Here is a 14647-nt window from a genome sequence, read left to right as displayed (position 1 = left end):
TGTAGTGGAGGCCAGAAGATAATCTCGTTTCTAACAAAAAACAAAGTCTAAAAGACAAAAGAACTATGTGAAACGGCTCAATTCCATGCTTTGAGTTTTATTGATTGCTGGGCTGTATCACATAAGGTCTAATAAGCTTTGTTGGTCGATTCTTATCACAAGGTGTGCAGACATAGTTACAAATATTATACAAATTGACATTTTGAAAGTACACCAAAGGGACATTTTTTATATTCCTAATAAGATCTTTATTTCACAACTACAGTGACTTTTACAAGAGGTAAGGGAAGCTTGAAGATTAGATAACACACAATTACCAATTGATAAAGAGATAAATTCTTTTGAAGGATTGGGGCATATTTCCATTCCGTCCACAATAGATCGGATGTGGTTGAATGTTTGCTTGGCCTGGATTGAAGCTCGGACGTTCCACTGTTGGCGCTGTAGAGAACGCCACTCATAGTCTCTTGGCCAAGCATCCGCAGTCAGTGTCATGGGCATGGGGACACCTGGAGCTTTCCTCATGCCAGCCTGTTTCATCCTGCTTTCCATATTCTTCAGGAGTTATTTATTTTGAACCTAAAATGTTTGAAACATGAAGGTTATAGTTGGCAAAATGTTCTTAAACAAGATTATATATTAACTTTTTTTTATCACCGGCCAGCAGGAACAATAAGATGAATGGCACTCGCGTAGCACATAGTCTCGCCTCACATGTTAATTTTGAACAAAAAGTTTTGAATATCGTGAACTGTCCATGCTACTATTATGACCCACAGCTATTATGGTCGATATACATGTATATCACCTCAAACAATAAAAACATTGCCTCAAACAGGGAACCATGATTGTCATGGGGCCCGCAAGGCTAACCCCTGCTCCAGCGGGGAAAATGGCCTTAAAACGATCATTCATTCATTCATACATGTATCATACGTGCACCCTATTATATCACATATTTCCTTGGCATAGATCAGATATATGAAGACTCAGATGTTTTTGGATAAATATTTAAATTCAACCAATTACGGCTGGAATAGCACTTCACTGATGACATCATTGCTATCACCCTATATACCCCCCATGAGGAGTTGATGAAATATGCCAAGTTTAAATCCTTTTCGTTCAGTGGTTTCAGAGAAAATAATGCCCAATGTTTTTCCTTTAATCTAATGTGGCTGTAATAGCATGTGACCTATGACGTCAGAGTTAGCAGTAAAATATTCTCCATGGGGAGAACCTCTTATGTTTAAAGTTTCACATCAATCGGACAAGCGTTTACAGAGAAAGCTATTTTTAAAGCGAGAATATATAGACGCAGACACACAGACAGACACACAGACAGGGGAATTTAAATAGTTTGCATTCCCTTTGGGGCGAGACTAAAAATGCTTCCAATCATCAACAAGGTCATGGAATCTATCGTCTCAGTTGACATCAATCCTTCCTTTTCTCCAATAGCCTTTATTCAGATCGTCAGTTCGGATTCAGACCTGGTCATTCTACCCTGGACATGCTGCCTCTGTTCCCTGAACTATGGATCGAAGCCTTCAATCTCAGACTTAAGTTCAAGGCCATCTCTCTGGACATATCTCGAACAATTTACACAGTCTGGTTTTCAGACTTGTTCTCCAAACTCTCTACCTGTGGCATCCATATCTACCTACACATATGGCTTACTGACTTCCTCTATTCTTGAAGTGAATGCATGACTCTTAAAGGGATCCTCTCATCTCCTCTCCTCTCATCTTCTCTCTCTCTCTCTCTCTCTAGGCTGGAATGCCCCAAAACACTGCTCTGTGCCCAGTCATCTACCTAATTTTCATCAACGATCTTTCTAACTCTGCCGTAGCATCCCTCAGCCTCTTCCCTCCTCTGTATACTTTTCTAGAATCACGAGCTGGTGCTACATTTGGAATATGTCGTGCACTCCTGAGGCATCACATGCTCTCCGAAAATATCATCTGGGAAACCCTCCGATCTACTTCCTTAACAACACTCTTGAAGTAGTTTAGTCACTCAAACTTTTTGGACCTCACCATCAGCCATGATATTTCTTTGGAAAACCACATATATCTGGACACTGAATGGGCATCCTCCATCTTGCAAAGTCTTTCTTTGGCCTATCAACTTTTACCTATCTATACGGCATTCGTCCGCAGCTTGGTGGAGTACTGCTCTCCTCTTTGGGCTGGTGTCCATGCCTCAGACCTTGCTTAGCCTGATGCAAATAAAAGCAAGGCCTTAAAAAGCACTGGTGTTTCCCCGCATACGAAGCCGAGTCTTTGGACATATCAATTTCACATTCAAGACAGGTAGTTGGTTTCTCTGTCTTTACCACCTCATTTCCACACATTAATTCCTCTTTTTTTCCTGCCTGTGGAACCAACTTCCTTAGTCTATGTAATGCCATTCTTGCCTCCAGAGCTTGAAGTCAGCTGTTTACCACCATCTTAGGTCATCTTCCATCGACGACCATAATCTTTTTACCCTCAGTAACTCTCCCAAAGGAGTTTACTCCCAAACCCATCTTTTTCTGGGTTTCCAGTGTTTCCTTCCACTTCTGTGATTGAGAGTTTGTGTCTGTATCCTTCTTGTTCACCCCCTGTGTCCTTCCCTTGTTTTCATTCTTCCCCATATCCCTAATCCTTCCAAGTCGAGCTCTATTTTGTTCCTCTACCCTGCTGTTGATTATTTCTACTGTTCTTTTTGTTCTGTTACACCCTGGTCCGTTCTGTGTTCCAGCTATCCACGAGCCTCGACTCTTAATACAAAAAAGGAACCTTACTGATCAGCAAGGAATTCCATTGGTCCACGTAGGCGACACATTTTGACAAAACCAGAGATCAAAAATAAACAGCTTCATCATGAAGGCAAGAAATGATGTTTAAAGAAACAGTGGAAGATTCCAGTACATGGATTCCAGGAATAGGTGGGATCCGTTTTCCATATTTTGGTGAAATTTCCAAACTTTCCTTGCACAGCCCTATCGATATAGTTAGGTCAAAATATGAAATAAATGGGCAAAGCCCAAAAAAATTCCTAGAAAACGTTTTATGGTGTTTTCCTGTAGTATTTGGTCCAGAGAACAACATACCAAAAGTAGGCTGAAATAGGACTATCGCAAAGGGTCTAAATGTGACGTCAAAAAAAGATGACCGCCTCTATTAAAAAGTGCCTTATATCTGCTCATATCCTATCAATATCCTATCAATGTAGCTGTTTTTACCCATTTACGTGTGAAAATAAACTCTTCAAACCAGTATATCAGTGAATTCATCATTATGTAGTATTGCCCAATGTACCCAAGTGATGTAATGACGTCATCAATGATGTCATGACGTCATCAATGATGTCATGATGTAGCTTTTCATTATTTCAAGTTTTTGTGGCAAATTAAAGATGGAAGATGGTACTGACATTTTAGCTATTAAATTTTGTGTAGGAAACTCCAGTCATGCCAGAAAAACAGTAAGCAGATGAGTGCATTAGCATATTTTGCCCTGGTGAGGCAGTCCATAAGTGTAGTGCTGCCATCTATAAACATTTCTTCTCCAGAATAAGACAAAAGATTCCAATCAGATTCACATTTCTCCAAATTTTACCTAATCAAAGTGTTTCATTATGATATAGAAAAGGACACAATGTATTTAAGCTAATAATAGCTTAATAAATAATAGCTAATACAGGTAAGATAAAACAACTTTTCAATGGCCATTGTTTTCTACTTTCTGACTTGATAAACACTTGGTGAACATTGCATGCTAAGGCCATGACTTGACTTGACTGTATGAACCCTCCTCTTCAAGGAGCCTCCAGGTTATACTGGCATAACATAAAAAGTTAACTTGTTGATAAAACATTATCGTGTGCTACATGGATGTTGTAGCCGTATGTGCTACAGGTTACTTGCAACTTCTCAAGTTACTTGCTGTGCACTCTGTCATGTTTACCCCTGGTGGACCCCCCCCCCCCTCCCCCCGGACCCTAATCAAAGTGTGCTTTTCTTGAGACATGTGTATATAACAGAGTATAGACTACTGTATGTATTAAGAGGCCATTGCCAGGTGAAGGATGACTAATATCAGGATTGGTCTTGTTTAGGTCAATAGACAATAGTGTAAATGACTTTCTATGTGCACTTGTTGTTCTGTGTCAGATCAGGTACCTGTTTAACTTTTTCATGGGTGATTGATTGTACTCTACATATATTGAGAACTCTAGTCAAAACAAAGCTTATTCTGTGTTTCAGACCATGAAAATGAACGCAAGTGAAGAAACCTGTGTCTTGTGCAAAAAGGAAATTGCTTCAGAAAGTGAGGACAGTAAAGTAGTGACGAGCAAGAGGAGTCCTGATTATGATGATTATAGCTTTGTTAGAACAGACAACTTTGCGGACAAGATACTTTTAATGTCTAAATCACGAAATGATGATTGGGCATTTACAGTCCGGGGACGTGTTGAGTACTTTTGTGGAGACCTTCATGCAGCAGAATGTATGTACCATCATTCTTGTCTCACATTTTCGCACATTATGTGATATTCCAACACAGCATAGGTCAGGACCAGGGAGCAATAAGAGAAGGAAAGTTGGGCGGCCAACCGACGATGACCAGGACCAAGCTTTTCAGAAGGTGCTTGCCTCTTTTGAGGACAATGATGAAGAACAGTTGACTATTACAGACCTTTCCAATAAGATGAAAGAGTACTTGCATGATAGTGATTCTAGTGCATATGGCAATCAGTATTTGAAGTCTAAATTATTAACACACTACGGGGATTCTATATTTGTGGCTGAGGGTGCGGGACTACATGATATTGTGACTTTTCGAGAAAAAAAAGTACAATTCTGCGGGACTACTTTAAGATGCAAAACAAGGATGACGAGGAAGCCCAGAAGAGAGCAATAATACAAACTGCGGCGAAATTAATCAAAAGCGATATCAAGACTGCTATAATGCCTATCAGGAGTGAGTATCCCAAAGCCACAGACCTGAAACTGGAGTCCACTCTTGAGTATGTTCCCCGGAGCTTGCGTTACATGCTTCAGAATCTTCTTGTCGGAAAGGACACTCGGAGGAAAGAAGCAAGTATAGGCCACTCAATCATCCGGGCAGTTCGTCCAAGGACAGTTATAGCCCCACTACAGCTAGGACTTGCAGCACAAATGCACCACCACTTTCGATCTAGATTTCTTATAGACAGTCTTTCTGCAATGGGTTATTGTGCATCATATGCCGAAGTTCAGCGATTTGAAGAAAATGCTGCGTCTTCAGTTGCTCCAGATATTTTAGGTGGTCAAACAGCCATTGGCGACATGATGTTGTTATTTGCCGCAGATAATGTGGACCACAACATTGTGACTCTTGATGGGAAGGGTACGTTCCATGGAATGGGACCGATTGCCGCTGCAACTCCGGGCAGTAAAGTCAGCTACACAATTCTTAGGCAAAAATTGTGTGAACTAAACGTCATGAATGAAACTAAAATTCCAATCAGCGAATACCGCTTCTCAAAGCACACCCGCCACAGCATCAAATTCCAACCACTACCATTGCTGAATAACGATGACCATAAAATTGATTTGCTTTGGGAGATGTCCTTCAGATTTCATGTACAGATCCCAAATTGGCAAGGAATGATGCACATGCTGACCAGTGAGCGGGGCCACCCAGGACAATCATCTGTGCTGTTCCTGCCAATGATTGATATGTATCCTGGAGACATGACGTGCATCCTGTCCACTCTTGCGTTCATATGCAAGCTCGCGTCAAAGCACAACATTTCACCTGTACATTTTGCATTGCTTCTGACCATTTTGACCATTTTGCATTGCAACATTGCTTCTGTACCATGGGAAAATAGACAGTAAAGAACTCTACTTTCGTTCGGACAAAGGGAAACCAAATGTGTACAATATCAAAGTTTTGAAGAAGTTACTTGGGGATAATGTCTGCACAGATTTGTTGTTTGTCCATGCATTCACTGGGTGTGACACTACATCTAGAGTCTTTGGTGTTGGGAAAAACTCAGTGTTTCAAAAAGTCATCAAGTGTGATTCTGTCTTGCGTACCTGTTCAAAGATTTTTTGTGCTCCAAACACAGATCAAGTTTCTGTAGAAAATGCTGGGTGTAAGGCAATGGTCTCTTTGTTTAACGGGACACAGTCTGAATCTCTAGGATCAATGCGGTACAGTTACCTCTGCAGAAAGGTGGCGACAGCAAAGACATTCGCAACACCAGAGCGATTGCCCCCCACAACCTCAGCAACAAAATATCATGCACAGCGAAGTTACCTTCAAGTCATGCAATGGATGGGCCACAGTGACAACATGGACCCTGCAAAATGGGGCTGGGATATTCAAGAGGACAAACTCACACCAGTAATGATGGACAATAACCATGCTCCTGACATTCTGCTAAAAATGATTCACTGCAACTGCTCAGCTGGATGCAACACGCTTAGATGTAGTTGTAAGAAGTACGGACTTGAGTGCACCGGGGCTTGTGGACCTTGCCAGGATGGCAACTGTGAAAATATGAACCATGCACCCATTTTAGATGAAAATGAGGACTGATAATATTGTGACTAGTGTGTAGTTGGTGGTGGTGAGTAATAGAGTAGTGGCCATGGTGGCGTTTGTAAAGTAGAAATGGTTCCCCACCTGGAATGACATCCTGGGTACCAACTAATTAAGAAAAGGTGGACATTGGTTTTATTTGTGTATGAGACTGTGTGTTAAAAGAGTGTGGAGCATTTCGGCATCATCAGCGACTTGATGATGCCATCTCACACAGATATACAGGACAAAAACTAGTTCAATTTAATTTCATGTGAATCTCAGTTTCATAAATTGGAATTTACCATCAGATTAAAAAATTAGGTCATGACGTTATTTCATGACGTCATGACATAACTTAGAGACACTTCTGTTGACTGCAAGACTTCTAAGGTCATAAGCTTTATGAATAATTTTCACTTTTAAAGTGGTCTAGTACCGCTTGTTTCAAAAGAAATGTGAAGATATTAGGATTTTTGGTCAAATGGCGGCCATTTTGTTTGACCTCATATTTAAACTCTTTGCGGTTCTCATATTTTGGCCTACTTTTGTGATGCTGTTCTCTGGCCACAATATTACTGAAAAACACCATAAAATGTTTTCTCGGAATTTTTTTGGGGTTAGTCTGCATAATGATCCTACTAATATTTACTTGGCTTCAAACGATGGCAGGTCATTTTACCTCTGCCACCAAAGGTGGATGGAGGTTATGTTTTCACCCCTGTCTGTTTGTCTGTCCGCTTGTCTGTGAACAAAATATGTCGAAAAGTTGTGGACGGATTCGGACGAAATTTGGCAGAGATGTAGCGAATGTCATAAGGACGAAAGGATTCGACTTTGGTGAAGATCTGGATTCGGATCCGGCTACTATAATTTTTTTAAGTGCTTCTTCACCATTGGGAGATAGGGCCAAAAACTATACATTGTAGGATGCCTCCAAGGGTTATGGATGGATTTGGACGAAACTTGTTGGACAGGTGTGTGTGTGACAAGGAAGAATCGATTCGATTTTGGTGAAGATCCGGATCCGGATCCAGCTCGTATAATTTTTTAAGTGATTCTTCACCATTGAGTGATATGGCCAACCAGGTGGAGGTATGCTCTCGACTGAGTGCCGTTCTTGTTTTACAGAGCTATATGCGTTTTTACACATTTTGAAGAGACAAGGGATCAAATTTCAAAACTTCATCATGAAGACAATAAATTATGTCAAAAATTATTTATCCGTCATTCAACTCAAAATAATAAAAAGGTAAATTCTGTTGTTTAAAACCATAAATATGACAGTGTAAAATTGCTTTTAATTGTTTATTCTATCTCACTTTACATCTACAAGTGGTGGAAGAATTTTAGACGAGGTCAAACCAGACTGGAATGGCTGCCGTCCTTTGGAACCAAGACCTCAGCAAATGAATTTGTTTATACTGTAGAATTCTGCAACTTTTGGTGAAGATCTGGATTCGGATCCGGCTACTAGAATTTTTCAAGCGATTCTTCACCATTGGAAGATCGGGACAAGAACGATACACAGCAGGATATCTCAAAATGTTATGGATGGATTTGTACGAAACTTGGTGGACCGGTTGGTTGCGTGACAAGGACGAATCGATTCGATTCTGCTGAAGATCTGAATATGGATTCGCGTACGAGAATTATTTAATTTTTCAATGTGATTCTTCACCATTGGGAGATCGGTTGAAAATCGATATATAACATGATATTTACAACAGTTATGGACGGATTATGACAAAACTTGGTGGATGTGTTGGTTTGGTGACAAGAACAAGCAGCTTAGATTTTTGGCTCAGGTCAGAATCCACATCCGGCCTATCAATGGATACAAAACATAAACTGTTCACCTGGTGGAGGTATGAGCTCTGCCCTTCTAGTTTCTTGTGAGACATGATGATATTTTCATCATATTTCTATGATATCTCAGGATACCGCATTGGGGTTTTTTTTCTTTGTTATTGGAAAATTTATCGAATAATCATGATAGACGTACTAACGATATATTTTTCTCCATCTTGAGACCATTTTTGGTTATTGTCTCGCACGTTGGAAAAATATGGATAATAAAAATAGAACACAGATAAACTATGACAGAGATCGAGCTTACCTTTGCCGTGAGGTCTGTGAGGTTCTTGATGACACTTGTCGTTGTTGACTCCTTTCGAGTGATGTGACTGACTCGCTGCTTGCTCTACTTCAAATAGTGTTTCACTGTTCCTGCATCACGCCCTCTTTATGCTTCATGCTATTTCATCATGTTTTTCAGAAATCCTTATTTACTTAAGGGGGTATGGTATATCGATGCAACCAAGGGGCGTGTTTTGACCTCTGTTTGATGGAGATGTTTTTTTCAGCGAGATGGATTTGTGCCCTCTTGATGAAGATAATGACAGGTCAATAACCTTCTATCTTTGCCAACTCCCCCCTTTGATTATGTAACGCTACTACCACTACTATAACGATTTTTAAAGCTACAACGTAGGCCTACTATAATTATCTAACGCTACTACAACGATTTTCCTGCCTTCCTGTTGTGTCGGTTGGGAAAAGTTATTGGCTTAAGTCTTTCAAGAACTGACTGGCCGGGCCAGTCTTTTTAATTGTTTGTGTCCTCAGGGTCTTTTAGCGTCTACGGTGTCTTTTGAGTCTCTGGTGTCTTTTGGGTGTTCGGGGTCTTTATGGTCTTCATGGTCTTTAATTGTCTTTAGGATCTTTTAGGTCCTCGGGGTCTTGTGGTTCTTCCGGGTCTTTTCAGTTTTTGGGTGCTTTTGGACTTCGGCATCTTTTGGATATTGGGGTCTTCTGGGTCTTCTCAGTAATTTGGGTCTTCAGTGTCTTTAAGGATCTTTGGGGTATTTTAGGTCTTTGGGGTCTTCAAGGATCTTTGTGGTCCATTGGGTCTTCGGGGTATTTGTCTTTTGGCTCTTAGCGGTTTTTAAGGGTATTTGGGACTTTGGTGTCTTTGCAATATTTTGGGTCTTCAGAGTCTTTAAGGGTCTTTTCAGTCTTCGTTGTCGTTTGGGTCCTCGGGGTTTTTAAGGGTCGTTTGGGTCTTCAGGTTATTTTTGGTCGTTTGTGTATTCGGGGACTTTAGGGGGCTTTGGGAAGTTTTGGGTATTGGGGTTTTTTGGGGGTCTTTTGGTATTCCAGGTATTTTGGGTCAGTGGGGTATTTTGGGTCTTCACGGTCTTCAGAGTCCTTTTGGACTTCTTGGTCGTTTTGGTCCTCAGGGTTGCTTGGATCTTTTAGATCCTCAGGATCATTTTGGACTTCTGCTGGGTCCTTGGGGCCTTCTGGGTACTTTGGGTTGTCGGAGTCTTTTAACAGTCGACACACAGTCGTGTTCAAAGTTGCCCATTAAAATACCACTCAAATCCTTTCTAAAGCACTACGCAAAACCTTTGAAACCTATCCTTATGAAGGGGGACCGACACACACAAACCCACAATGTGTGGTAGATATGGGACGTTACACAAGTTGAAGGAGCATTATGGCGACTTGAGAATTGGCTCAATATGAGTTGTTGACATCTCTGCCGAGTGGAGCTGTCACTTACGACACACACACACACACACACACACACACACACACACACACACACACACACACACACACACACACACACACACCTTGGGGGAAGTGATATCTCTGCTTGGGGTCTTGTGGTTCTTCCGGGTCTTTTCGGTTTTTGGACTTCAGGGTCTTTTGGGTCTTTTCAGTCATTTGGGTCTTCAAGGATCTTTGGGGTATTTTGGTGGCGCTTTTCTCACTGCTCTCATCGGGGCATTTCCTCCTCGCCATGGACGCCAACCAATGGAGATTGTCCATGCTCTATCCTTTCAAATGTTGAACGTTAAGCAAGGAAGCAGCACGTACCATTTAAAAAGTCTTTGGTACGACTCGGCTGGGGCTTGGACCACAGACCTCTGAGACTCTGGGCGGACGCTCCAACCATTACGCCACCGAATGATTCAAAAGGTTACCACAAATATGAGTGTTGAAAGTTTAGTATTGAAATATAGTGTGATTTACTTTTGAATTGTAGGTCTACTACAATGCTTATTATACTTCGGATTAACCGGACCTTTCCAAACCCTCTTACTATCACTTAAATGTGTTTCCTTCCCTAATCATTCTCCTCGTTTCCTGTTCGTTAATTCGCTGTCTCATTGTATATCTACTCTCCATCACTTCTTTCCTCCATGGGTTTTCTGAAAGCAATAAACACACATGTATGTAATATGAAGCAATCAGAATGCTTGACAATGCTCATTTTATAGGCACTTTTGATGGACAATGCCAGAAAGACTTTCACAGAGAAACTGCTCCGCTTTTATGTGGTGCCACATTTCTTGCTGAATAAGGGATATAAGATTTATATTAATCCATTGGTGCACTTTTGGACATATTTTTATGCCTCTGGGCAAACAAAGTTAGGAGATCCAGGGCAGTTCGAAGAAGCAGCGAGGGGTGTTCACAAAGAACGTAACTCAGTATTCTGATTTCAAACCTTCGATTAGGAGTTTTACAGGAATGCACAAAAGGTGTGCAGCTTTCTCACTCCTTCAAATACGTCTGTGCTTGCCTGTTGAGTTTGACACTGGAGGGCGCTACCATCCAAATTATCGAAATGTATAGGCCACATACTCCACTCTTTGCCAAGGTGGATTGAGAGAGGAAAGGTTGGAGTGGGGTTGGGGACAGACAGTTTCAAGGGGTTGGTTGGTACTCATTATTGTTTGTATCCTTTTCACAGAAAATACGAAAATTCAGCCTTAATTCGATAGTTTTGTTCAGGTCATTTGAATCGATTTGAAGCCATAAATTAACAAGTACAAAAAGTTTTAATTAAAACAAAAGCCGCGTCGATGTTACACAATGCCTAGATGCAGCTGTGCCTATAACGTCGATGTTATAGGCACAGGACATTCCTATTGATTCGATTACTTGATGTTATTTTTGTGCAAAGTGAAAATATATCTCGGCAATTTCCCGTGTGTGGCGACGAATTTTTTATATATCTCGGCATTTTCCCATCTGTTATTTCAGGCGGTGTATGACTGACCATGCCGCGATTAAAAAAAAAAAAATCTCGGCAATTTCCCGTGTGTGGCGACACGTGAACGAAGCTATGCTCCTCTCTCCACATTATTGTGACGACGTATAAATTAAATATTTCATCGTGACGATTGTCATCAAATGGACGAATTTTTAATATTTCTCGGCATTTTCCCGTCTGTTATTTCGGGCGGTGTATGACTGACCATGCCGCGATTAAAAAAAAAAAAATCTCAATGGACTTGAAGTTACAGGCCTTTGAGAATTCATTTCGTTCTATAAAGGGCAACTTTCATCAGATTTTCTTCCCGTTTTTTTTCAACCGAGTCTAAAACTATGTTAGCGACTGTGAAAAATGAAATGATATATCGAATTTGATTTGAAATAAAACTGTGTGAGAGAGGAAGACACCACGGGCCTACAAAACAGGCCTCAAAGCTATGCGAGTTAATAAAATGGTGGATATTTGTTTATATGAAGCCTCTCCCAGAATGGGTGGAGCTTTGAGGTTTTGTCTTCTCTGCAAGAACAAGAAGAAGAAGAACAAGAAGAAGAACAAGAAGAACAACAACAACAGCAGAGGGCACTCTATGACCAGCGTCTGCGACGCGGCTAAAAAGGAATTCAGGATCTGCCTCCACTCTAAGTGTTTTTAAACGATTATGTGTTTGTTGTTGGTTGTTATCTCCATATGCGGGTTTCAGGAAGGAGAACGCAGCCCTCCGAGATTTCAAAGTATTCACCTCCATGTGTGCATATGTATGTGTGTGCATGTATAAATTTACTCTTCCCATGTTCTTCCAGCCGAAGAAAGCTGCATAAAACCATTATGAAAGCTACACATGGAAAGCATGAAAGCTAACCCTAACCTTAACCCTCACACATTTGCCAAAAAAACAAAAAAACAACAACCCTAACCACTAACCATAACCTAACCCTACCCCCTAAAAACTAATCTAACTCGAACAACTAAACCTAACCATAACCACAACAATAACCATAACCATAACACGAACCCTAACCAAAACCAAAACCAAAAACCATAAACCTTTGCTGTTCCAAACGCTACCAGAGTTCCTCTACAGCTGCAAACCATTCACAAGTAGTACGTACATGATAATCCCAATGCTACAAACCCCATCAGATACCAGGCCATGGTTTTCTGGTAAGCCTTTCGAAATCTCATAATGACAATTTGAAGTATCCGAGCTATTTTACCACTATGTATCATATATGCACATAAACTGTGGGCATGTTTTTGCTTCATGTACATAAGCCAGGTTATTTGTTATTTTCAAGAGCGATCAAGCCAGCAGTCTGCCCAATACACCACCCAAATTAAGGAATGAGCAATTTATATGATAAACTAGAATGGCACTCAGTAGAGAGCATACCTCCACCTGGTTGGCCATATCACTCAATGGTGAATAATCACTTTAAAAAATTCTACAAGCTGGATCCGGATCCGAATCTTCACCAAAATCTAATCATTTTGTCCTTGTCACATACGCTACATATGTGACAAACAGACAGGGGTGAAAAGATAACCTCCATCCACCTTTGGTGGCGGCGGTAATGAAGGTTTTTGGTTCACGAGTTATCAAACAGAGTGACCACTATATTCATCATGGGTGTGTGTCTGTGTGTCTGTCTGCAGCATAACTACCCGATGATATCATCCGATCTTGATGAAACTTGGGTGGGAGGTTGATATCATGATCTAGTTGTGTCCTGCCTAGAGTGGGCGTATTGCGCCCATTGTGGGTGGAGCCATGTCCGAAAAAGATGTCTTTTTCGGGGGTAATCGAGTTCAAGCTACATCTTCTCTGAGGGGTTTGGTGGAATCTGAAAGGGGTTTCGATATTTGGTTAGGCCAATGTCATGTGTCTAGCCCCACGGAGCTCGATTTTTCATTTTCGCCCTAGGATCAAGGTCACAAGGTCACGAAATTTAGAAAAGTCGATTTTTGATTGTTTTATTACATTGTTCGCTTCCTGATAGGGTGAAATGTAGTACATGTTTTTATATTATCACATACATCATTAAATACAAGTTTTCCAACAAATTTCAGAACCTTCGACCTTTGACCTTTGAAGGTCACAACGGTCAAATTTTTAAAGTTGTCGGAATTGTGGAGCTAACTAACCTCATAACTGATTATACATTCCTATTTATATATTTTCAATGTCGGTTTTGACCTTTGTCATTGAATACCGCTCGCTCGTGAACCATCGTCGTCTCCTGACTTTTTTTTTTTTACATAATTTCGGTTTTTGCTCGATTTGTCAAGGTAGAATATTGTGAAAATACAGAAAGGTCTCTCGTCATCATCATTGAATGACTACTGCAGGCAATATTTTCAGGATCACTCAAAACGATGCTAATTCCTGGCATTGCGATGCAGCCCACTGATGAGTGCTTCCCATTTGTTTGGCAACGACGTCAGTTCCAAATACAAAAATATAATAATGGTCAATATCAAACCTTACAAAGAGTTGCAGTGTACCTGCGTAATTCAGTTATTACACATGGCCAACTATATGTTGTTGTTGCTTATTGCATTCGCCATCCTCAAAATATTTGGTTTGCAGTAGCAGCAAATTAATTCAACAGAACCAAAAACATAGTCTGTAAGAAAAGTGCTTTGAATTTTTTGTTGAATTTTTTTTCCCCATAAAAATGTTTTTCTAAATATTTCTGCAAAGTTATTTTTGGGATTTGGAAAATGTATCCCGGGGGAGAGAATGCGAGTGGGAGTGGGGTTTGGGGGGTTCAGAGGGAGGTGGGAGCTCATCTACAGGATGCTATAGGAATCCCAAGATAGTTATTTTTTAGTCTATGTAGGCCTTTGCCCATGTCTACGGATTCGTGCAATGGGAACATGCCTTGTGGTCAGTTTAATCTATGTATTCCTAGTGGGGTGTCTTCCCATTTCCAATTACTGCATCTCTTTCTTTCAATCCCCATTTGGTTCGTTCCATCAATCCCCATTTGGTTCATTCCAACAATCTTTCCTT

At 40.7% G+C, this 14647-nt stretch overlaps 1 protein-coding gene across 1 annotated transcript in view; it reads right to left on the bottom strand.

The window, feature by feature from the left end:
- TAT (tyrosine aminotransferase) overlaps window positions 1–8804 on the bottom strand; it is a 37787-nt gene extending 28983 nt beyond the window's left edge. The window contains exons 1-2 of the mRNA XM_068102916.2: window positions 8680–8804; window positions 318–579 (exon numbers count right to left, since the gene is read on the bottom strand). Coding sequence (XP_067959017.1) covers window positions 318–552 — 235 coding nt within the window. The 5' untranslated portion in view covers window positions 553–579; window positions 8680–8804. The remainder of the gene's footprint in view (window positions 1–317; window positions 580–8679) is intronic.
- Between the last annotated feature and the right edge of the window lie 5843 nt (window positions 8805–14647).

The sequence above is a fragment of the Myxine glutinosa genome, chromosome 6, assembly GCF_964187855.1.
Source record: "Myxine glutinosa chromosome 6, kmMyxGlut1.1, whole genome shotgun sequence".
Lineage (NCBI taxonomy): Eukaryota > Metazoa > Chordata > Myxini > Myxiniformes > Myxinidae > Myxine > Myxine glutinosa.
This window is presented reverse-complemented; position numbering and strand designations above follow the sequence as displayed.